Source organism: Haliotis cracherodii, unplaced genomic scaffold, assembly GCF_022045235.1.
Source record: "Haliotis cracherodii isolate W230 unplaced genomic scaffold, xgHalCrac1.p SCAF_21, whole genome shotgun sequence".
NCBI classification, from domain to species: domain Eukaryota; kingdom Metazoa; phylum Mollusca; class Gastropoda; order Lepetellida; family Haliotidae; genus Haliotis; species Haliotis cracherodii.
The window spans coordinates 5,617,861-5,644,362 of record NW_027266277.1 but is presented as its reverse complement, the minus strand read 5'-3'; the positions used below and the strand labels follow the sequence as shown (position 1 = coordinate 5,644,362).

Below are 26,502 nucleotides of genomic sequence, written 5' to 3'. Positions count from 1 at the left end.
ACATCACATCAAGAGACAAACACACATCACATCACGAGATCAACACACATCACACCAAGAGACCAACACACATCACATCAAGAGACCAACACACGTCACATCAAGAGACCAACACAGATCACATCAAGAGACCAACACGTCACATCAAGAGACAAACACACATCACACCAAGAGACCAACACGTCACATCAAGGGACCAACACACATCACACCAAGAGACCAACACACGTCACACCAAGAGAGCAACACACATCATATCAAGAAAGCAATATGCATCTTATCAAGAGACCATCATACATCACATCACTAGACCAACACATGTCACATCAAGAGACCAACAGAGATCACATCAAGAGACCAACACATGTCACACCAAGAGATCAACACACGTCACATCAACAGACCAACACACATCACATCAAGAGACAAACACACATCACATCAAGAGATCAACACACATCACACCAAGAGACCAACACACATCACATCAAGAGACCAACACACATCACATCAAGAGACAAACACACATCACACCAAGAGACCAACACGTCGCATCAAGGGACCAACACACATCACACCAAGAGACCAACACACATCACATCAAGAGACCAACAGAGATCACATCAAGAGACCAACACATGTCACACCAAGAGACCAACACACGTCACATCAAGAGACCAACACACATCACATCAAGAGACAAACACACATCACATCAAGAGATGAACACACATCACACCAAGAGACCAACACACATCACATCAAGAGACCAACACACATCACATCAAGAGACAAACACACATCACACCAAGAGACCAACACGTCGCATCAAGAGACCAACACACATCACACCAAGAGACCAACACACATCACATCAAGAGACCAACACACATCACACCAAGAGACCAACACACATCACACCAAGAGACCAACACACATCACATCAAGAGACCAACACACATCACACCAAGAGACCAACACACATCACAACAAGAGACCAACATACATCACAACAAGAGACCAACATACATCACATCAAGAAAGCAATATGCATCTTATCAAGAGACCATCATACATCACATCACTAGACCAACACACGTCACATCAAGAGACCAACACACATCACATCAAAAGACCAACACACATCACACCAAGAGACCAACACACATCACGCCAAGAGACCAACACACGTCACATCAAGAGACCAACACACATCACATCAAGAGACCAACACAGATCACATCGAGAGACCAACACACATCACATCAAGAGACCAACACACATCACATCAAGAGACCAACACAGATCACATCGAGAGACCAACACACATCACATCAAGAGACCAACACACATCACATCAAGAGACCAACATACATCACATCAAGAGACCAAAACACATCACATCAAGAGACCAACACACATCACATCAAGAGACCAACACATAGCACATCAAGAGACCAACACACATCACATCAAGCGACCAACATACATCACATCAAGAGACCAACATACATCACATCAAGAGACCAACATACATCACATCAAGAGACCAACATACATCACACCAAGAGACCAACATACATCACACCAAGAGACCAAAACACATCACATCAAAAGACCAACACACATCACACCAAGAGACAAACACACATCACATCAAGAGACAAGCACACGTCACACCAAGAGACCAACACACATCACATCAAGAGACCAACATACATCATATCAAGAGACCAACACACATCACATCAAGAGACCAACATTCATCACATCAAGAGACCAACACAGATCACATCAAGAGACCAACACGTCAGATCAAGGGACCAACACATACCACATCAAGAGACCAACACACATCACACCAATAGACCAACACACATCACACCAAGAGACCAACACACATCACATCAAGAGACCAACATACGTCACATCAAGAGACCAACACACATGCATCACATCAAGAGACCAACACACATCACATCAAGAGACCAACAAACGTCACACCAAGAAACCAACACGTCACATCAATAGACCTACACAAGTCACCGCACAATGGTGCCAACTGGGTCCAACACCAAATTAAATCACACGCCAATACAATATGCAAGGCAGCACAATAAAACACTTAGCGGATGTTGTACAACACAACACTAACACTACATCTTTGTGCTCAATACCATAAGACACACTCCAGTACAAATCACTACATCAATTCACCACGTCCAACTGTGTCGTTGATTTCCGTATGTTCTGTGTCCGACCATCTGTCAAATAGGTGAGCCGACCTCATGTTGAATAGGTAAGCCGACCTTGTATGATATAGGGAATAGCCGTCCTCATGTTCAATAGTTAAGAGCCGACCTCATGTCCAATAAGTAAAGCCGACCTCATGTCCATTAGGTAAGCCGACCTCATGTCCAATAAGTAAGCTGACTTCATGTCAAATAGGTAAGCAGACCTTGTGTGTAATAGGGAATAGCCGACCTCATGTTCAATAGTTAATAGCCGACCTCATATCCAATAGGTAAAGCCGACCTTATGTCAAACAGGTAAGCTGACCTCATGTCCAATAGTCTAGTCTGCCTCACAGTCCCTAAACCATATTATCCCCCCCCCCCCCCCCCCCCCCCCCCCCCCTTCAGCCCGTACTGTACTGTTATAGTCCTAAATAAAGCAAATCTTGATTTTCCCCAGGTTCAGGATCTCCCATCCCACTGGGACTAAAGGGTTTTGTTTCTATCAAAATTATATATTATCAGAGACTTCGCGTTAGTCTACAAAAAGGTTGGCTGGGCATGTTAACTCGTAACGCACGCTTTGGAGGGGTTTGGACGTGTCTTTGTCAGTATTCGTGTATTCTACTTACAGCTTGTGGGGATGATAACACGACACAACCTCACTCACCACTACCTTGAGGAGGAGCTACATCGCCAAGGCAACAACCGCTGAGAAGATGGGTGGAAGATGATGATCATTCATATAAGCCTCAGTATCACCATAAGGGGCTCAGTATCACCATAAGGGGCTCAGTATCACCATAAGGGGCTCAGTATCACCATAAGGGGTTCAGTATCACCATAAGGGGCTCAGTATCACCATAAGGGGCTCAGTATCACCATATGAGTAAACTGCTATGCACATTAAATTCTTTGCCATATTACTGTTTGTCGGAACGTTAAAGTATGGCACATTTTTTAATGAATAAAATGGACAGCAGTTTTGGAAAAAGAACTCATCTAATGATGACAATTCAACGTCAAAATACTTCTGGTTTAGGCGCTGGTTCCGGTTGAAGGTATCGGGCCCATTAACGAGAACAAGATCCAAGCGGTCCAGATGTCGTCATCGGGTGTACCTGGCTTTGAAGCAGTGAATCATGGAGCATTAAATAACTATATTAGACTGCATATTACCCAGTCAAAACACATATTATGGAAATGAATTATAATTGTTCTGTGTTATTACGTTTGTTTTGTGTTTTTGTCTAATCACAGTCAGATCTATTTTAGCTATACCACGGTGACCTGTAGACAGTTTGGGGCAGCAAATCATTGTTTGACAACACGAGCAACGAACCAAGTCATTGGGGAACGAGGTCACACACTCGGGCGGTGACACAATGGAACCACTGTACGTGGTCAGTGGTCTTACGATAAGCATGGGGTATTGTGGAACAATTCTGATCCAGAATCGCACGCATTGAGAACTTACGTAACAAACTGAACGAGGGCGTTTATATTATATATTCAGTCGCTGATGATATTGACCGACAAAATGGTATATCAAACTAAAGTTTAATGGCACAGCGAAAGGATCAGGTTCTGGAGCCCGAGACAGGATTTGGGGTTCTCATCCCTGATACGCCCGATTATGACAGTGAGTTGGTCATCAGCGCTTGTCATCTGCGTCTGGTGGCAGTAATGCGACTACCTGACACAGAGCTCCCCTGGATACCCATCTCCTGCAATCATGTTCCAGCCTGCTGTCTTTTCACAAACCCCATGAGGGAGTATTTACAATGATTGCTTTTCAACAAAGACTGACAAAAAGGAGTAGAAAGACGTTTATTTAGAATGACTAATGGCATTAAATGGATGTTTTTCACTACATGAAACTTATTTTTGAAAAGGTCTCATTAAAGAAAGCTATACATACTTCATCCTGATTTAATTAACTCCTATAGTTAATTTTGGTGAATTGTGACTGTAAGTTCATATACACTGTATATTCATGTGGCAGGAAGTGAACATCTTTGTATGTCCTGGTGTGTGGGATTGACTGCCCAGTTATAACACAGAATGCCATGAACAAGACTCTGGCCGCTTGATTCAGACACATGTTCATGAAGACTTCGACTAGTATTCATGATGCCAGGTCCCCCGGCTTCCAATACAATATAAACCAAGCACTCTTCTCACAGGGTACACAAAGGGTTGAACAATTCCAGTATTATAAACTGCGGGCAAACTAAAGTGTACACTTGAAAACTGGATGTAACTAATTATAAACGTTAATCAAAAACGTTAATAGGCTGAAAATAGTCACATAAACTTTGCAAACTTAAGGTCCAAAACACAACTATGATACCCGTATCCAAGACATCCCCATCGAATAATCATTTCCTGTTTGTGTCACTTTTAGCCACCAGGAAAATTGACAAACTTGAGGAACGTGTAGTGATTTCTTCGGAAGTTCATCCAAATTAACCGTTGCTTTTTTTACATAATGTGAGAACACTCCACGATATGTAACGTCTGATCGACCTTTCTGTTGAGTATGCTATCCACATGTTTAACTGCATTATTTTCCCATACAACAAATAATACGAAAGTCTATTTTTCCTACACTGTAGAGCACTGTTCATGAAATGAATTGGCTTTTGCAACAGTGACGTAACAAGCGTTCACGTTAAACCCCCAGCGTCACGCTCATCCACCGTAAGATGAGGCTGTTCAGGATTTGGTTCACGCGAGGCATGCCGGGAGTACTAGATGAAGAAGACTTTAGTGTTCTTCCACTGGTGTTTGTTTTGGTGCTGCCATATCAACACTAACGAAGAGAATCTAAATATCTTTCCTATCAAAAGGTACACGATGACATGCGATTAATGGGGAAGTAAGTTCGATTTCAAAGTCCTTGTACCAGAAAACCCCGCTTGAATAGAGTGAGATGTATCTTGTCCATTAATTACACAGCCCAGGCGAGGAGTCCGTGTTATGTGTACGTTGCTTTCCACACGATCTTCCCGAGGCATTCACCTCAAGCGTTAATCCTCTCCTCGCCTTGGTGCAGCTTGATGAGGGGCCTATTGCTTCTTCTCTGTGGAAACAAACCTCCAGTACTAATGCCATGCATGCGCAGGTATGTGTGGCGGGTGTGTATTCTGGTATTTTTTAATATCACAAACAATAAGAGTTTAATTTGGGAGACAGGAGCAGCAAGTAGAACTTTAATATGAAAATAGAATATGTGTTTGTTTATGACTGAGATCCGTATTGACATAAAGCCATGCTCAATCAACTACCTAATCTCTTAAAGGAATGCCGTCTGCCCATACTATCTGTGCTTCCATTAGCCTCAATAGTACATAGTTCTTTATGACAGCAGTGCAGAGACATCCCATGAGAGATGACATTGATGTACTTTGACCTATTATCATGTTTACACATCAAAAAATGTAATTTCTATTACATATGTGCTTTCTACGTACATTGGTATACATAGTACATAACATTTTGTGTTTCTGTTTTGTTCTGTTTTTACTGAAAAGATCACACTCGCCAGCTATGTTAAAACTGACAATATATAATCTGACATTGCTCACTGAAAGTCCCTTGGGCACGCGAAAAACCTATGATTGTGGTTTCCAGTCCCGGTTCGCCCTGATTATGTTTCTAGGTTTGTCAGCACCATGCCACTGCTCGTTGCTTTCACTGAAGTGGATAACGTCAGAGACCTGTAGTACTTGGGATTTCCCCCTCTCTAAGCTGCCAGGCCGTGATATAAGTGGAATAATGTTAAAACAGGTGCTTGCACCAACTCACTCTCGGGATGTCAAATCTCCACCCTCAATGTTTATGTAGTGACTGAAACTTGTTTATAGGCTTCCAATCCGTTTATTTTTGTTGTTGTAAATATGGTCACCTTGTCATCCACATACATTTGATATTCTTGGGGGCCTGGGATTTAAAACAAAATCAGACTCATACTTTAAAATAACAAAATGTTAATCTACAACGGAAAACATCAACTTTCGTTTATTGAACATTTTGTATGTTAAAATCAGTGATATTTGTAAGGGAGATATAGGAACTTAGTAGTCTGTTCAGATTGTTGACTCACACACATGTTTTCTTTTAATGCGAAAAGCACACAATGATAGTTTAGCTATTATGTGCTCATAAAAACACTCGCTGAAAATCAACGTCTTCGCGTCGTGAATATGCTGCAAGCAGGAGTTGCGCAAAATGAAGCTGTTAGACATTTTAATGTTTTCCGAAACACAATACCATCTCTTTGGCAACGTTATCTACAGTAGGAGAACACTGTCACAGGCTAGCCATCTATCAAGAAGACAACCATATTCAGTTGATGCATGTACGGAATCGATACCCGAGTGTCACATGAACAACTCGGACCATTCCTGGGTTGATGCTTCCGCGTCGCCGTCAGTCGGGTCTAGCTTTCGTTAATGGAATATGTTTGTATGTTAAGATCAGGGATATTTTGAAGGGAGATATAGATACTTAGTAGTCTGTTCAGATTGTCTATCTATTTTGTGCCTGAATAACATATTGTTTAAATAACATGAGCTTACCTCTTGGTCAAATGTGTGGCCAGATCAATAGCTCATATCCATAACAAAACATACATTACAGAAATATCCAACCTTTATTGAGTGGTTGTATCGCCAGGTGTTCTATTAACCAATTCTCAAGTCGATAGAAAGAAAAAACATTATGGTACGAAGGATACTCAAACATGCTTTTGTTCTAAATCAATATACCAAGGTTATGCCGAAGCCATAAACTCTTAGAATGTTTTTGTGTAAGCTGGGACCTTGTCAATACCCTATGTGTAACATTATAGTCGTGTGTGTACACATAGAACGCAACCACAAAGAGTCTTGATATCAGGAACGGTTTCTGCACAATTGATAAACATTCTGAAGTTGAGCAGGATTTGGATCAGATACATGTACGTTTCGGGGAGAGTTTAATCAGAAGCTTTTATTGACATGACATTTTTTATGCCCAGTTTCGTATTGCTGGAAATGTCTTTGATTCCTTTCGCACGTACTTTTCATGTTCAAAGTAGTTTATCTATTTTGTAAAATTGTTCCTAAGTACTTCATTAGAGTATAAAATCATGTCAAAAACAGTCAGGAATTATTTTGATGGTTGTTAATACACACTTAAATGAACCCAGTAAAATGATTTTCAATGTCTCCATTTTGATTTGATACATATTTGGGGAAAAGTTCATATGTATCAAATACGTCAACATTGATCAGAAGTTCAGACTCACCTGTATTGGACATTCTGTTTAAATACTACATTTTCGTCTTGTGTCATACTACAAATAACTGTGTTTACCTTTTCATATATATGTGTTTAAACAGTGAGTTCATTATTCTTCAACAAAAAACAAATCTTCATTTCAGAATAAATATGTTATTGTAATACTATATGCATATCACTGATGATTAAAGACACATTTGCGATTTGAAAGATTCTAGATGATTTTGATACATTAGCCTCCTATGAACAATGATATTCAGAAGCTCTCAGCTGCTGTTGACGTATTGGATAAAGTGGAATTTGATACTGTATAGTTTTAGTCATTGTTTCCTTCATTTTCATGAAGAAAAAACGGATACTCTTCTGTTTTCATGAGAGCCAATATATACTGAACCGCAAAAGAAACGTCACCATGGAAAGATATATGAGAAACCTTATTTGTCCAAACACTGTAAACATACTTGTAGACATATCAAAAAGATGAAACTTGACAAAACTGATCATCAAGGTTGAAATTAAAGTGTCAAATGTTCTTATAGAGAAACACAACACTAGTCTCTGAGAATATGGCATCGCAAGTCCGAATCCCGTGTGTCCGCCATTTGCATTGATGACTGCCGTGCAACGTCGATACATGGAATGGATGAGGCGGTTGATTTAGGTCATAGACACTTGAGCCCACACTCTAGGGAACGCCTGACGCAGTTCAGCTGCAGTTGTCGGCCTTGGTCGGACGTCATTCAGCCGTCTTTGAATCTCGTCCCACAGGTGCTCAATGGGATTTAAATCGGGACTGAGGGCAGGCCACTGCATGGTTCTGATGCCATTCTGCTGGAGGAAGTCTCTTTTTGATCTCGCAGTGTGGACACGGGCGTTCTCATGCTGAAACTCGTGGTTGCGTCGACGTGCCTAATGAGGTTTGGCGCCTGCTCTCAAGACATGATCAATGTACCGAACTGATGTGACACCATTGCCTCTCCCTGGACCGATGTTCAGGGCCGATCCTCTGTGCAAGACCAATTTCACCCCACACCATAATGCTCGGACCACCCCACGAGTCTCTCTCAACAACACAAGCATCCGAATAACGTTCCCCGCGGCGTCGCCAGACTCTCTCTCTCTCTCTCTTTCTCTAAACATCGACGTTATGATTTGATGACGGCTGACTCACTCTCCACTTAGTGGCACATTCGTACATTTTTACCGCATTTGGTCAATACAACAGATATACGAACGGAAAAGGTAGCTATGCTTCATATAACGTTAATAAAAAAACATTTATTCTGAAACGAAATTATGCAAAACATATTTATGAAGACATCTCCCCGACTGATTCACAGTTTGCACGTGCATTTTAAATTTGGATGTTAGCGTGTTTGTTTGGAGCCTGATACTCACACGCATGTTGTTGTGGGTATTTTCAGAAGACATTTTAATGTTTTCCGAAACACAATACCATATCTTTGGCGACGTTGTCTACAGCAGGGCAACACTGTCACAGGCTGGCCATCTACCTGTGATGTCACGTCACGAAGGCAACCATATTCAGTTAGTGCATGTACGGAATCGATACCAAACTGCCATAATAGCAGCTGGGTCAATTCCTGGGTTGACATTGATGAGTGGCAGACCCGTACACAACCGGTTGAGGGAGCACAACATATGGCCCCGACGCACAGCGATAAGCACAAGTTTGCTTCCACGTCGCCGTCAGTCGCGCTAGCTTGCTGTAGGCAGCGTCTGAGGTTCAGAAGAAAGACGTGGACAGTATACAGTTCGCTGATGAGTCCAGGTTTTATGTGGACAACGCTGATGGTCGTGCAAGTGTCTGCATGCGTCTAATCTAACGTCTCCAGTTATGTCAATGCATTTTTATTCTAAAACATTGATCAGACAAATCACCAGTTACAATAACATAATATTTGCAACACTTTATATGAGCACAGTTACTTTATAAGTTAATATATTTATTTTCTTCCTTGATTTAATCTTTAAAGCGTGAACAAACTTATGTAGCTTTCTGTATTATAAAACGAACTGTAGCAGGATACACGCAGCAGATACAGTAAAAAGTTAGTGTTTATAGAGTTAGATGAGGAGTTATATGGAGTTTCACAGTTTTGCATTTAAGTAAAATATATTTAATTTATTCTATCCAAATATTTGGTAGTTTTACACATTTTTTTACATTTAGTGGTTGTCAACCATGTGCTATCCAATGTACATTGTTAAGATTCCACTTTTGGCTTAAGTTAAATTGTATTCCTTATACACAGACGCCATATTTATCGAATGGGATTGCATGTACAATAAACAAGTTCGTCTCAAACGTAGATCAGTGTCACTTGGTTAATTGACTTCTCACGAATCAAAGGATTACCACCAGCGGAAGCGGAAGTGTAAGCGAGACAATTTTGTGTGCATTTCAGTGTTTTGTGTATGAAAATGACCATCCGGTTCCGGAAACTGAATTTCCGTATATACGGGTAAATTTATATAGTTATTATTTCGTTTTGAATGAAAATCGTCCGGGAATCGAGGTTTCCGGATATCTGAGTGAGTGAGTGAGTATGGTTTTACGCCGCTTTCAGCAATATTCCAGCAATATAACGGCGGGGGACACCAGCATTGGGCTTCACACATTGTACCCATGTCAGGAATCGAACCCGGGTCTTCAGCGTGACGAGCGAACGCTTTAACCACTAGGCTACCCGACCGGCCCCCGGATATCTAAAGTCCGTATAAGCGGGGCATGACTGTATTACTGTGTATGAACTCTCATGGAGGGAGAACTCTTAGTGTCAGCTTCCCTCCCATCACTTGATTACAATTACCACCGGTACCACCTACTTACTCGTCACCTGTGTTCTGCACGTCAGTGTTCTCCAGCACCGATAAATATTGTCGGAACAGTACAGGTGCACGTAGTAATAACGTCACCGGGGATTCTGTCAACCTGCCACGTGCACAAACCAGGAAGAGCCGCTCTTCCTACCTGAAAGAATGACGTTTGTTTTATTCCTACAGTGTAATGCGAAAAGGGTGTTTGCTAGAGTGCGTTTGAAGGAGACGCATTAGTTTTAGTCGGGTATATAACGTGCGGGTTTTGTGTTAAATATTAGAAAGTGGTTTTATATAAATGCGTCCTGCGTTAGAGACGGTTTAAAACCTGACGCTGGACGCATAAAGCCACATATATACACCGCGAGATATTGCTACAACGAATGTATCCTACCGATATGTTTAAATCTTCTATTGTGAAAGAATAGAAACAAAGAAAACAGCTGGTCGATTGAACTCAGGTTAACGTCTGCTGTGTCGCGTGACTTACATTGACTCGTAAGTAACGTGCAGCCTTTTTACTTCGTAGAGGGGTATAAGGGATATATCCCCCTGCTCAGAAATGCACGTGCTGTCTGTTTCCCTCTCAGGCAGGATTCATGGTATTCTATCAAGATCACGTGAACCAATCAGATCTCAACAATCTGACATGGAGATAAGATGATGTTGTGTGTGTCACTCGAGAAAAGAACTGTGTTACATGTTCCACCAAAATAGTAGCGGGTGTTTGGCGCGGTCGATGGAGACGTTGGTAATTCGAAACAAAACAACTCAAGTTTGATTCTCACTATGAGCGAAACATTTGCCCACTTCACTTCCGGTGTTCGTCATTATATAACCAGTCCCCCGTCACTTTACACATGGTCGCACCTGTCCAGGGTATCTGACTCCCCGCTAAAGTGAGTCAACTAGACTGTAATGACGAGATACTTGTGTACTCCCCAATGTCGGCCATCTAACAGTGAGATACGCTGTATCTCATAACACTGAAACACATAAAGTCCTTCTTACATTTATCGAACTACATCAATGTCGCTGCCTCCAAGGCCAAGAAAGACTCCATGACGTCGCTTGACTCACCTGACAAATCTGTTATTCGTCTATGATAGCTGAACCAACTGTGTGAGTTTCTGACCGGCCTGTTGCATATACACTGCAGATCCTTGTCATATTGACCTCCTTGTATTGTATCCTCGAACTGGGTGTCGGCTGTCTGTCTGCCGCGTGACGCTGCATCAACGTGTCAGGCATTTTTCTGTCAGAACCGACATTCAATTGTTGCAATTATTTACTTATGTGACTGAATGCGTCCAAACAACATGAGCATTTATAATCACATAAGATCAGATTTAATTCTTTTGGTTATATTTTTCCATTGTCCTCACTCGAAGTTACCGATGTTATGTTTGTTGTTTAACGCCGAACTCAGCTATATTCCAGCTATATTACAGTGACCTGTTATAATCGAATCTAGACCAGATAATCAACCGATTGATATTATGAGCAACGACCCGCGTCGTCTGTTTACATTGACGCCATCAACCAAATCACCGAACCTGACCACCTGATCCATTTAGTCATCTGTTCCGACCAGCAGAGATTGCTGGCCCTGTTCTAGGGACACTTCAGCCCTGACAAGTATACACAGCCACGCAGCCTGCTAATCCAGCTGACAGGGCATACAGTTGAAGTCTCCCTGGAACACCCACACGCACGATATCCACGAAGTCGTCACCCAGCCTAGATCCAAGCAAGCTTCATTTGGTTCATATTTGTATATTGCTGTTTTTTGACAAGCTACGCGACGCAAGTATAAACACGCGACTAGCACAAAGTGCATGTACGTGACATTTATGTAAGTAAAAATGCATAACAGCATTAAATATTGGAATTTACCTGAAAACACGTTGGATGTTGCATGCTTTCTGTGAAAGTCAGACATGGTGTAAAATCGTTCGCCTAGTGCGTGAGACATAGTTGTCTGAGGGGAACTGGTTCCCGGTGAGTAGTTCTTGTAGTAGTAGAACATGTATGGGGCGTACAGGAGGCTGTAAATTCTACATCTTAAAACTAATGCCGTAATGTAATGAAGAAATAATCCAGGGAGTTTATACTCGCTGTTTGCGCGACGTCCGAGGTGGCATGCAGTTCGGTTTAAAGAGACACAGACATGTAGTTAATTCACTCCGCTTTACACGAGGGTGCAGTCAAGAAGTTCTTGTACAACTGGGTAATCCTGGCAGCAGAATTAAATGTAGGCACATGTGATAAGTGAAGATAAAATATGAACTGACGACCAAAGAAACTTTATCACTTTTAAAAGGAAGGGAATTGCGAAACTTTAAAAACACAAGTCCACCTAAATCAATGCAAAACACATCGTCCAAGCACAAAAATCTTCTATGAAGAAAAAGGGATACACGTGAAAAACACGTGCCGCTTGGACAGCCGATACTACGCGTCAACTAGGGTATATACGGACGGCACTCGTACACTCACACTGATAAGAAAAACACACCATAGAAAATGAATGCTAGGACTAACACCAGAGGGGCGTCTTCAGTGACGAAAGCTTGTTCTGTGAGTGCATGTTACGTACAGGAGGTCGTGTCGTATGGTGGAGGGGGTGTTATGGGGTGAGGGAAGGAGAGAACACCACTGATCATCGCTAACAGAACTTTGACAGCTCAGCGTTACATGGATCACATTCTTCGATCACAGCTGGCACGTGGTGTCCTTTATCAGCATGACAACGCTAGCTCCCATACAGCACGAACCGTACAGAATTTCCTTGCAGCCAACAACGTGAACGTGTTGCACGCTCCCCAGACATGTCCCCCATAGAACACCTCTGGGATGTCATGGATCGTCGTGTTCGACAGCGACCACATCCTTCAGCCAATCGACAAGAACTGATCCAGACTCTCCATGAAGAATGGCGAGGTATCAGACGACTGATGTGCAGGATATTTTGTAGCAGGGGGTGGTCATACACGCTATTAATGTGACGTGTCATTGAACTTGAGTGATGTTAGATGTGTATGCCCTATGTACATTACGTTGGAAGCTTTTGTTTGCTACCCGAGATCAACTCGGGCAACTGTCATGCCAATATCGGATGCTGTATCACTGTCGTGTTAACGCTGGCTTCGTTGTGATTTTGATTTTTACTATACATTTACTTCATGCTTCTATCTCTTGCGGTTTTAAAACTAAAATGATTTCAAACTATGGTGAAGCTTCTCTTGTGATCATTGTTCAGCTGTCTAAAACCCCGTTCACATGCACATTTACTTAAGTAGTTTTAGACATGTGTAACTACCCATACGTGCGTATATGTAAATGTGCTATGTGCTCACATGAAAAACAACTTAGGTGTGTAAATGAAGCATGTAAAATGTGTAAGGCACACATATTCGTCAGTGTCTTCACTACTTTCAAACACGTTGTTTTCCAGTTGAATGAGAAGATAGTTACTTCACCGAAACGTTTCGCGTGAAGCAACATGTGTTTAATTTGTACACAAAGTTTTGACTCCTTGAAACCAAAAGAAAACACCGTCCGCCCAACTCTGTATATATGAATAAAAGTTGGCAACTGTTGACAGTTTGTTTTGTGTTGGCAAAAGAACAGATGTTAATTACATCATCCTCTTACGCTGACATAAACGTTCACAATGCAACATATACACACAGTGCAAATTCACATTTTACATTTGCACCTGCTCAAGACATGATGCAAATTTGCCTCTGGTGTAAATATACACACATGAGTAAACGCGTTCACGTGACAAGTATACTCAAGTAAATTGTTTGATAGACACGACTTAGAAGATGACGGATGACAAGATAGACACAATTTCATGGATAACAACTTCTTTACTACTGGGAAAAGCGACGTTTCGGTAAAGATCCTTATACCGTTGTCAAGCAAGATTGAAATTTCGGTTTCACTCTTGCTTTACAACGGATTTATATATTATAAGGATCTCTACCGAAGGTCGCTTTTCGCAGTATTAAAGAAGTTGTTATCCATAAAATTGTGTCTATCTTGTATACTCAAGTATGTATTTCTATACACGTATGCACATATACACACATATGTATAGAGGCGATGTGAGTGGGGCATTAAACATATTCATTTTATCCCTTATAATTGTATACATCTTCACCTTGCAGCATGTCCGCCTCTGGCGTGCTCGTCAGTGTCTTGCGTCGAAGTAACGTCATGACGTTTTGTCCTATATTTCCAACTATGATATTTGCTGGTAAATGCTGATGCTAACAGCTGGTCTGGTTTTCGATCGCTGTCAACTCATTGATTATGCGCAAAGGTTTATCTTTCTGTAAACCCTTCGGGTGCTATGTAAACACAATTATAACACTAGGAAAAAATGTTTTGATCAAATTCTGAAAGGTCTGTAGTTATATTATATTTATTAACAGGGTTCAGTCTCCAAAGAAGTATAGTCACGATATGGCTGAAATATTGCCGATGTGACTATAAACCATAACTCACTCACTCACTCCAAAGAAGTAGTATTGATTAGTTATTGTTTTGAAAAAAATGTTTCTAAATTTTGCATATCAGCGTATAAAAATATGTATCTAGTGTCCTCGACCTTGACGCGTGGTTGTATTGATAGGAATCATTGACAGGTCATGTCACCTTTCACAGATTGGATGGCTTTCATATCAGAAACATAGGTAGTGTCATATCTAACACAAGTAAGTTATTACTAAATGTCCTCATGTTTGTCCGAATGCAATTAGGACACAGAAGCATTCATATTGAGTCGCATTTTTGACTTGAGGCAAGCGGTCGCATTCTTTTGGAGACGCATTAATTTCATGATTTACAGTAGTCAAGACATCGAGACAATTTGTCATTATTAAGTGGACAATATCTTTACGCCAAAATAGCGTCAGTGGCCGACATCTTGTTTGGAGGTTAAAAAGTGAAATTTTACACAACAATCATTTTTTTATCAATTAGCATTGTCCTTATGTTATACAAAGTGTCCGAATAGATCGAACATGATGAACAAACTAAATTTGCGCTAATATCTTATATAGTAATATTAAGGACAAGTAGGTTCAGCCGAAGCGACTGGGAGGACAGTTTAACATTGACAAATATAGGCCTATAGGGCCAACAAATGTTGGCACTGATGTTGTCGTATATGTCCTTCAATAATTCGAACTCTAACAAGATTGACTTAAATACTTGGCAAATCCTTACAGAGAAAACGGATAAACAGATTGTCAATATACTGTCGGCAGCGAATGTCAATACACGCGACGACTGTCACATGCAGGTTCAAATGCAAGACATATAGGAACGATACATCTATGTGTCGGAATAATGCACGTCTGGCATAGACTGTAGTGAAATACTTGAACATGATTCTATGACTTTGATATAGAAACGGACATCCAAGTGATAAACAGTCACTATGCCAAACAGTGAACAAATATAATCACATGGTAACACGGAATGAAGCAATCTGTACAATAATTCATGGATGTGAATAACGTAGTAACACACAGAGGTAATTAAGTCATGTCTGACGAGTGCTGCTAGCGTGAACATTGAGTGATTGATAAACAGTGAACAATCACCAACCCACCCACTACCCACTCCTTAAGTTGTTTCAGATAGACGCAGTTCATTACCAGGTGACTGACTATCTGTGATACTATATTCGTATTATTTACTATAACGTCAAAATCATTTGCAGATGGATCGAGATATAACGAAAATAAGTGACACTTATGATTGCCAATGTATTACTTTATATTCTGATTACATTTACAGCTTATATATTTGAATTTCTATAACTATAATAGCATCTTTCCGAGACCCTAACATCTCCACGAGAGCTCAACATCTTCCCGGGACCCTAGCATCATCCCGATACCTCAACATCTTCCGGATACCCTTACAAAATCCGGAGTCCCTAACATCTCCACGAGACCCTAACATCATCCCAAGACCCTGACATCTTTCCTAGACCCTAACATCTTCCCTAGAGCTCAACATCTTCCCGAGGTTCTAACATCTTCCCGAGACACCTACATCTTCCCGAGAGCTCAACATCTTCCGGAGACCCTAACATCTCCCTGTGGTCCTAACATCTTCCCGAGACCATAACATCTTCCCAATGGCTCAACATCTTCCCAGGGCTCAAACATCTTCCGGAGACCCTAACATCTTCCCCAGACCGTAACATCCTCCTGAGAGCTCAACATTTTCCAGAGACCCTAACATCTTCACGAGACCCAAGCATCTTCTCGGAGTTCTCACAACATCTTCCCGAGGTTCAATAATCATCCTGAGATGATAACATCTTCCCGAGGTTCTAACATCATCCCGAGACCCCAACATCTTCCCGAGACCATAACATCTTCCGGAGACCCTTACATCTTCTCGATGGCCTATCATCTTCCCGAGACCCTAACATCTTCCCGAGGTTCTAACATCATCCTAGACGACAACATCTTCCCAAGACTCTATATCTTCCAGAGATCCTAGCATCTTTCGGAGACCATAACATCTTCCCGAGGTTCTAACGTCATCCCGAGACCCTAACATCTTCCCGAGACGATAACATCTTCCCAAGACCATCATCATCCCAGGACGATAACATCTTCCCAAGAGCTCAACATCTTCCCTAGACCCTAACCTCTTCCGGAGGGCCTATTATCTTCCCGAGGGACTAACATCTTCCCGAGGTTCAATAATCATCCCGAGATCCTAACATCATCCCAAGACCCTAACATCTTCCCGAGACGATAACATCTTCCCAAGACATATCATCTTCCTGAGACCCTAACAGCTTCTGTAGGGTCTATCATCTTCCTGAGGTTCTAACATCATCCCGAGATCCTAACATCTTTCCAAGGTTCTAACATCTTCCCGAGAGCTAAACATCTTCCCTAGACCCTAACATCTTCCCGAGAACTCTATATCTTCCGGAGACCCTAACATCATCCCAAGACGATAACATCTTCCGGAGACCCTAACATCTTCTCGGGACCCTAACATATCCACGTTAAGGTAAAATGTCGAAGTGAAAATACTATTTAAGAATATTGTAAAGAATGCTTTGCATTTTTGCGCATATTCAACTCGCTAAAAATAAATAATGTTAACTTTTCCAATGCAATAATGTTCCGAATAGAAAGGTCCTGGTGAGCTGAAACTATACACTCAGTTTACTAAAACAGAAGAGAATGCACCTACAACACATAAATGGTGTGTAAAAATGTGTTCAGCGAAACAGTTATTTTCCAAACAAGTGTTGACAGAAACAAACGAACAAGGAACCAGGAATAACGGATTTAGTTAGCCAGGTAATCTAATTTGCTAAACGGATAATCTATTATTCTCCAATATGACTATTAGCATTGTCTTAATCACAAGTTACAATTGTAGCACTACAATGCCCAAATCGACATCCCTTTTGTTTAGAATTAGTGCAAGAGCTAACGAAATCCTAAATCAAATAGTCACACCTTCCAAAGAAGTTACGGGAACCCTTCATCTTCTGACAGTGCCTCTGCAGCAATAGTTCCAAACAATGTCTTGGAGTGAATGACAAACGTACATTTTGTAAAGCTCTGTAAAGAAATCAAATATTAAATGGATTACCAAAGTTGATATCATTTCTTCTAATGTCTTGATAGCTCTAATTTAGCATCCGTTTCTAAAGGCGTGTTTTCATCGACCACAGTATCTGCTACAACGACTGTGTTTTATATCACATGTGATGGATAGGAGCGCACGTCACTCTAAATAGACCCGTGTCAATATCTTCGCAGCCACGCTAGCCCAGAGTCTCCTATTATAGTGATTACGGCCAAGGATCGCGATCTATTACACTTAATATGTAGTGAAGCAATGAATTTCCGATTATCTTGTAGAAGAGGTCAAATCGTATTTGAATAGAAAATCATTGTTTTCACAGTTCCTTCTAACCCCATGTTGTGCACTGCCCTTTCGGTTGACTATGTATCATTGCTTAATTCCCCGTCAGTTTCACTCATTACCTAGCTAAGACTTGTCCGGTCTGGATGTAAGTGTATGGTGATATATGAAATTGATTGCGCAAATTGTTCTAGGGCTTTGGGAAAATCGCAGAAGGAGTTGATAATTATTGATTCCCGGGAAGCGGTTAGTACGCTCCCACCTGCAATTGATTGTAAAAAGTATGCTGTTTGTGGAAAGCAGTTTCTAAATGAATTTCACGAAGATTATGTCACCTTTAATGACATTCCCATAGTCAATACATGTATCGGTCTTGGCATACAGGCCATTACTTGCTGCGAGATGTGTTCGTATTTGTATTGTGAAATACAAAGTAATTCGTCCACTGTTCTCGTTATTACCTTGGGAATGTCATCGGATTCCGCAGTTTACAGGTATTTCGCTTCTCTTTTTGAGGTCAGTATAAAGCTGTGTGTAATTTGGATCCTCCCATCTTCCCGAGGCAATGGCGTTAACTGACTACAAAAGTCCAGTTTCTACCCTTACCGAACTTGGATGGAATATCTCGGCTCGATCGTAGCGCCGCCAGTGTCAATCACGAGTTATGCCCCTTCTATTCCATCCCCATATCACTTGCATTTGTTTCAAACAAAATGGCGGCGCCCAGTCAAGACGATCTGATCGATTATCAAGATCTATATTGTAATTAAACAGGCCTGACCTCGCGTCAAGTGCATCAAATTACTTGAGTTCTTTGATTAAAACATGAAATCATTTGGAAAAAAATGTTTGGCGATGAGAGTTGACGACCGAAATCTGCACGTTGAAATCCATGTTGTTTACGAACCGGATGTCTAGTTCGTTGCGCGCTTTTGATTGAACTATGCATTGACTCGTTACTCCATCCAAAATGTAACTCCGGAATTTCAGCCGAGTTCGGCAAGGGTTGAAAATGGACTTCTATAGTCAGTTACCTCGGGAAGATGGGACCGTCTACCTAAAACAGCTTTAACTCATTCAGCTAATTTCAGTAACGCTTAACCCCGTAAATAGAGCGATCCTGTGTCAAAAGGACCAAAATTGTAAAAATTATAATTTTATATTTTCAGGTGTTGTGTCTTAGTCACACACATTAATCGCGGTATTTGTGGTGTCGAGTCAATTTCAATGCTTATTAATATAACGGCCAATGCGTATTGGTAAAACGGCCAACGCTTATAAAAAGGCGGAGAAAGCTGATAGAGAAAACAGCCAATGCTTGCAGAGAAAACGGCCAATGCGTATTGGGAAAACGGCCAAATCTCATTGATAAAACGGCCAAATCATATTAATAAAACGGCCAATGCAAATTTAAAAGCATTATAGAGAAAACAGCCAATGTTTATAGATAAAACGATGAATGGCTACTCATAAAGCGACCAATGCTTATAAAAAATGTCCCTGCTGAACCTTTGAGTTTAAGAAGACAGTAGCCATGTTTATTGTTAATCAATAACGGTCGAAGATGTGTATGATGGTAATCACGTGACAAAACGCACACCGAGTGGCCCATGTTCCCGGGCATCGACACATAAGCACATAAGTCGACGGCGGTTCGTCATCGGCGACGTAGTCGTTGGTGAGGCGACGGGTTTGGCCGACGCCACCACTTGTCGTATAATCCTGTCGCTTCTGTCGATGAACTGGGCCCGTCTCTCTGATTAACAATGTCTGTCAGGTTTTGTAGGTAAAGGAATTAGCAAATTATTGACACAATTAGGTATTTTCGATAAATAAAGTCTTAAAGACACTTATTGAATTGGTTTGCACTATGACAATATCGTTGTGTACTGTGCTGCCATCATTACATGTTCAATGAGTTCTAGTCTTAGGGACGCGGAAGGACATAGTCTGGGAGAATGTTAGTGATCAAGCAACGATGTCAGTGTGGAAAAGTAGATCGTCCGACCTGCACACTGATGATATGTGCATGTATCTGCACATGTGTTCTTTTTGTTTGTTTGTTGTTTAATGCCGCACTCAGCAATAATCAAGCTATATGACGGCGGTCTGTAAATAATCGAGTATGGACCAGACAATCCAGTGATTGAAAACATGAGCATCGATCCACGCAATTGTGATACGATGTCATGCATCAACCAAGTCAGCGAGCCTGACCACCCCGCGTTTTACTGCAAGCATGGGTTGCTGAAGACCTATTCTAACCCGGATCTTCACGGGTCGTATCATGTGAATCGCAGGAGTCACTGCACAACCCTGGACGTCATATCACACTCCTGTTATTGATAAACAACGCTGAACACAGTTAATTGGCCACCTCTAAACCTGGTTGACGGCAGTGTGTATAAATATGTCGCTGATAGATGCAAACTACGTCATTATTTAGGAATACTTTCCCCTGTCGCTCGCTTACTGGCAGAGAGCAACTCACAAACGGTTTACATCAACTAAATATTTTAGTTTGGAAAATTGAATGGTCATAATCAATAGCAGTTCCACGCACCGTATTACCAACGCTTTCATATGATTGTCAGAAAGACCGAATCTACTCGTAGATAGGCAGGATGAGGAGCAATATTTTAGTCCTGATTCTACACAGATTCCCAAATACACATTCAAATCATATGTAAAATAAATAAAATAGTATAGCTCCTCAAACATTCATTCGCGATTATCGCCCTTTTTCTTGGAACAAGACATAGCTAACCCTAGGGCATCCACTTCTTGTATTTGTGTAGTTAGCAACAGGACAAATATAGATATACTTCCTTATTAACCCTAATACCGTATCCTCTGTTCTGTCGAAATTATACCAGACCAAAACGAAGTATAAATGGTAATGCAAAAACAGGTTCCGATTGGAGTTATAAGAAAGCTGTAATTCCTCACGTTACCTTCCACGCGACAGAACTCACGCCTCTGTCTGGGGTGGCCGTATGCTGTATATGTTCATGTTTATCTCGGATCTAAAGCACAGATAATTGTCGTAACCAACCAATAACAGGAAAAGCCAATTTTTTATCTTTATTTTGGTGTACATTGTTTGTTCGAACGTTAGTCGCTGGTCAGTGCTCTCATCAATATTGTATTTGCAACGGGTTGTATGAAGACTGTTCTCGCTATAAGTAATCGTACATCTAAGTGGGTTTTCCTGTCGTGTGAGTGGCTGATACATTCTGAATGTTGAATGTTGACGTTGGTAGTATGGCCTTTCTTAACGTCTGAGAAATAAGGCTGATATGTTTGCGATTGTTGTCTTTTAAAATGCGGAGAAAGATACGTAACTGTCACATTCTTTCGACTACAAAACTAAATTGTAAACAGCAAACGAAGGCTTCGAACGGTGGATATCTCCGTGCAATGTTTGGGAGGGAGTGGGTGGTTAAGCGTTGGCTCGTTAGCGGTTCCCACATAAATGCAATGTTGAGACCCATTTCTGTCTCCCTCCTGAAATATTGCTTAATGCGACTTAAAGGTATTGCTTTCAGTCTGGAATGTCTTTTGCAAACAGTACATGTTTGGTACGAACCATGAGCTGAATTTCAAGACACTTCCGCTCTCTTACTCCCTCACTGTCACACAGCTCAGCTGAGGAGTGTGGCTGATTTCTGTACGCAGTTGATCGGGTGGTTTATGGCATATATACAGATGGAAAAGAATAAATGAACAATGACAAACATAGGGAAATAAGCTCTACGATCAGTACATTTAAAAATGCGAGCATATTAATTCAACACGTCAGAATCCAATGTTGAGATGTGTTTGTGTGCTTTGTTTCCAACGCGGACGTGGTGTACAAGGCTCGGAAACCATGGTAGCATATCATTTTACTGTATTTAAAAGTAACTGTTTCCTTATTCATTTTCGTCAATACCTGCTTACTTTATCTCAAGGCCCTCATACCAAATAATCTCCAGCCATAAAAGAACGGTCGTGTAGCCTATTGGTTAAAGCATTCGCTCGTCACGCCGAAGACTCTAGTTCGATTCCCGACATGGGTAAAATGTGTGAAGCCCATTTCTGGTGTACCTCGCGGTGATATTGCTGGAATGTTGCTAAAAGTGTCGTAAAACAACACTCACTCACTCCAGCCATCAACATGTTGTTCGTGATGTAGACAATGTCAGTGTGAGACATGTTTCGCCATGGTGGCTGACTGCGAGACTGTCGATCACAGCACTACCAGAATATCCACAAACTCGAGTCCATGTCCCTGGAATGGTCCCTTGATGCATGTCAGACAACGTACTACACATTGAGGCCCTCCAGATCGCCCCTCTACTGCAATTAAAATGCATCACAAATACATGTATAATTGTATGATTAGCCAAATTGTCTTAAACGTCACACGTGACGCCATCGGGTCTTGATACCGGGGCCCCATGACAACAATGATCAACGTCGGTGGGTTGGCCAGACGCTCTGAATCGATACATCAGTGTTGCGGGAAGCTTCACCCTTCTCCTATATCCAGGAGACATCGATGTTTAACCTGTGACACAGCATCAAATCCGCGTGGTAGCAAATAAATCTTCAAGATGCAGCGTCATTTTAACACGTTGACATGTGTTAAAGTTGTTGATTGGGGAAAATTCTGGCGTTTGGGCAGGGGACAATGCTAATTGCCAGGTAACCTCATGTGATGACAAATTTAAGTTAATTTAAAGTAACGTTTTTTTATGAAGAAGAAAATTGAGTTTTATGCACTGTAGATAGCATGTGCATATATTGTCGTAACATTAACTGAAAGAGGATGTGTTTCTAAATTTGAAAACATGCTAAAATACTGTCATAGCGACTGATTTACGACAACCATTATCTGAAGAACATTTAATTGCAAAGGCTCGTTACCCTGGAGCCATGACATCCATATGCCTTGAAACACTTAATTTCTGTTATTTATAAGATGCTAATCCTATTTGTTAATCCCCATTTTTGTGTACATCGACCGTCTGCCATCCTGAACGAGATGTGCAAATATGTAACTGATGATTTACTGTTTACATTTATATTTATTACTTACTAAGTGTCAGGTGACCTTGGCTATATAAGCCTTGGTCCAGAGAGATTGAAAAAGAGAGAAAAGAAAGGTCTTACCCTTAGCCTAGCTAGTGCAACCAGGTATGTTTAATCAAAGCCAGTTTATTAATGCCAAAATGTGTGTTTACAAAATTCATTTTCGTATATGTGCAATATACTCCAAATTACATCTTTAGTCAAGCTAGATCTTTGAAGTTATTGTGTAGGGAATCTTTGAAATGTCTCCAGGCCACGCCAGACATATAGTTGCAGCTAGGGCCCAGACAAACCTAAGCTGTAGGGTTATCGAGTCACACCTTAAAACTCGACTCGTAATTTCAAAAATCTAAACGACAAAATTTGTCATTTGTTACAAGTTATTAATGTGCACAGTTTGGTACAAAATTGAATGTATTGTCTCGGACTTTGAATTCAGATAAGGGATATTCTTGGGTAAGCCACCCCCACACATATGTATATGGTATGTCAGTATAAAGTAATTAACAGCACAGCAGTATTCAGCATTTCAGAGTTTTGATGCCGGAATTAAGGATTTTTTTCTAGGGCATCGCACCCACAATATCTGGGCAAGCTCCGTCAAAGACACGGGAAGAGCACCCATTGTACTTAAAAGGGCAATAGTACCCACAAGCACTGTTTGAGTCGCGCGGTAAAGTTAGACTCCTAGTTTCAATTTTTTTATGCGAAATATTTGCTGTGATGTTTAATTTGTACTTTTTATGACATTAATCATTATCATTATTCGGTACTGAGTCACACTGCCAAACCAGACTCCTGAATTCAAAGAACCTCCATGATATATTTATTGAATCTGTCCAAAGCGGTAATTACCTTGTAGTGAAATTGCACATTACAGTTGACTTCCTTTTAACATTAGTTCCACGTTTACAAGGCAAAATAATGACAGATGGTCATGTATGGAGTTAATATATATGTTTCGTTATAAACTGAAAAATCGCAAATAACTTGTCATTCGAGACTGTTCGTTTCGTATAACGCCATTTTTGTTTCTTGACCAGCGTGTACTCTTTCGCTTTCAACAGCGGCCTCGTAGGTTCCAAGAATAATTTTTGTTCAAATTGATTTGGATTCTAATCATATCCAAATGTATGATATCGTATTGTGACGGCCCTTCTCTCAATGAGAGAAACCTAATATCTCACTCGACGCATGAACTATCCTCCTGTAAGTATTTCTGGTTATGATGGTCAAAAGTCAACATTCTTTACAATGCTACCCTGCCAAAAGGGACGTCATTTATGATTTTAAGTAATGGAGTGAGTGAGTGATTCGGTTTAACGCCTTTTTTGCAAGTATTCCTGTTATGTCAGCTTAATGTGTGAGGAAAGATCCAAATGATGCAGGTCTCAGACGTTTACCACTTTGATGAAAAGCACGAGCACGGGTATGATGACTGACAAACCTAAAAACATAATCGGGGAGAACCCACAATCACAGGTTTCTGGCGTGCCCAAGGGCCGCAACTCTACACAGTGAATTTCGGCGCCTCGCACGGCTGGGCCACCCGTGCGTATCTAATGGATATTTACCATAACATTGTATGATTATTAACTGGTGAGCATGAGTTAATTAACGTTTGCAAAGTAAAACGACTGTTGCTGAAAATACATCCTTAGTTCATCTATATCGCCCGTGTGGTGATTAACCGACCAGCATTTATTAATCAACATAGACAGTCATAGCAGCCGATCAGCCTTTGAATGGAAACACAGGTTAAAAGTGGGCGAAGCGTAACAAACTCGTACTTCGACGTATGAATGACAACACCACGATTACATTGAACAGACTATTTAGTATGCTGGGTACCTAAAGTGTATTCATTGCTTGAAACATGTCATGCCATTTTTTAGTAAAGTTACGCTAGTCAACGTGAATATCTGGTTCACGCCGACATAATAACCGTTATGGGCTGCTCACTTTATCTCATTAAGTGCCTCTCACTAAATGGGTTTATTGAAACCAAAATGCACCTCTTTGTTTACCTCCGTTACATCATTTCCTCTTCCAATCTCCCGCCACTTACGTCATAATTCTACTTCCTATTACGTCATCAAACTTTCTTTCGCGTCATCTCCATCGTCCGTTAGTTCAGTCAAAACATTTCTGTACCCAGTTTTGTACAGCAATTCTCTACTTTTGGCTCTTCGACTCCTCTTCACCGATTACTATTACTCTTCGTCTTCGACTTTCTCTTTCGACATACACCCCGCTCATAATGCGTAAGGCATCGGTGAATCACAAGCTGGTGAGGACCGGCGGTAAGAACCGGAGGTCTACCACTGCAAGTAGGACGTTATTAGCAAATGACAGCTACAGCTACAGCACCAGGTGAGTTACCAAGCTTCGTTTCGCACGATAGGCCCCCGTCTGCAATGCCAAATGTTAACGTTAATTCTTATCTTTTATTACCAGCTCTTGCCCCTGTTACAGCCGTTCCCGTCCCGCTCTGGCAACCACAGCTATCTCAACACTTAGGTGCCATCATGGAAAAATATATATATCTTGGGGCACCTCACACATCTAAGCTGAAAATCATAAATGACGTCCCTTTTGGCAGGGTAACATTTTTTGTGAATTTTGTTAATTGTTATAATCCATCTAATTACTCGTGTTGGTGTAAATACATGGGTGAATGTATTAATAAATAAATAATGTATTCACCTGAACATGATGAAAAGTCAGGTTTTATTCACTAAAAAGGTTTCTGATGTAATTTGTGAAGAATTCTTGCAATGTTTGTATTTAAGAACCTCACTAAAGTGTAAACTGCATTCTATATGACATGAACTTGACAATCAGTAAAACCCATTTTGCATGATCAGTTGAAGACAAATTTAGATGCTATCATAAATTACATCATGATGTAAGCATTGTAAAGAATGTTTGATTTTTGGAAGAGTGTCTGAAAAGTGTTATTAATCTTTTACAGTTGGACCACAATAGCGATGTAGGGCAAAAAGACTTCCTTACCTTACTCATCTGTAGATCTAGGTATCACGAGAATTTCCAAATACATCAAACATAACGCGCCTCAAGGACAACAGATCTTCACATTTCTTTGAATATGTTAGTGTTAAGTTACACATTGCTT

At 41.0% G+C, this 26,502-nt stretch overlaps 1 protein-coding gene across 1 annotated transcript in view; it reads left to right on the top strand.

The window, feature by feature from the left end:
• Positions 1-4,038, top strand: part of LOC139470711 (H(+)/Cl(-) exchange transporter 6-like) — a 93,618-nt gene extending 89,580 nt beyond the window's left edge. The window contains exon 24 of the mRNA XM_071252975.1: positions 2,869-4,038. Coding sequence (XP_071109076.1) covers positions 2,869-2,949 — 81 coding nt within the window. The 3' untranslated portion in view covers positions 2,950-4,038. The remainder of the gene's footprint in view (positions 1-2,868) is intronic.
• Positions 4,039-26,502: the final 22,464 nt, after the last annotated feature.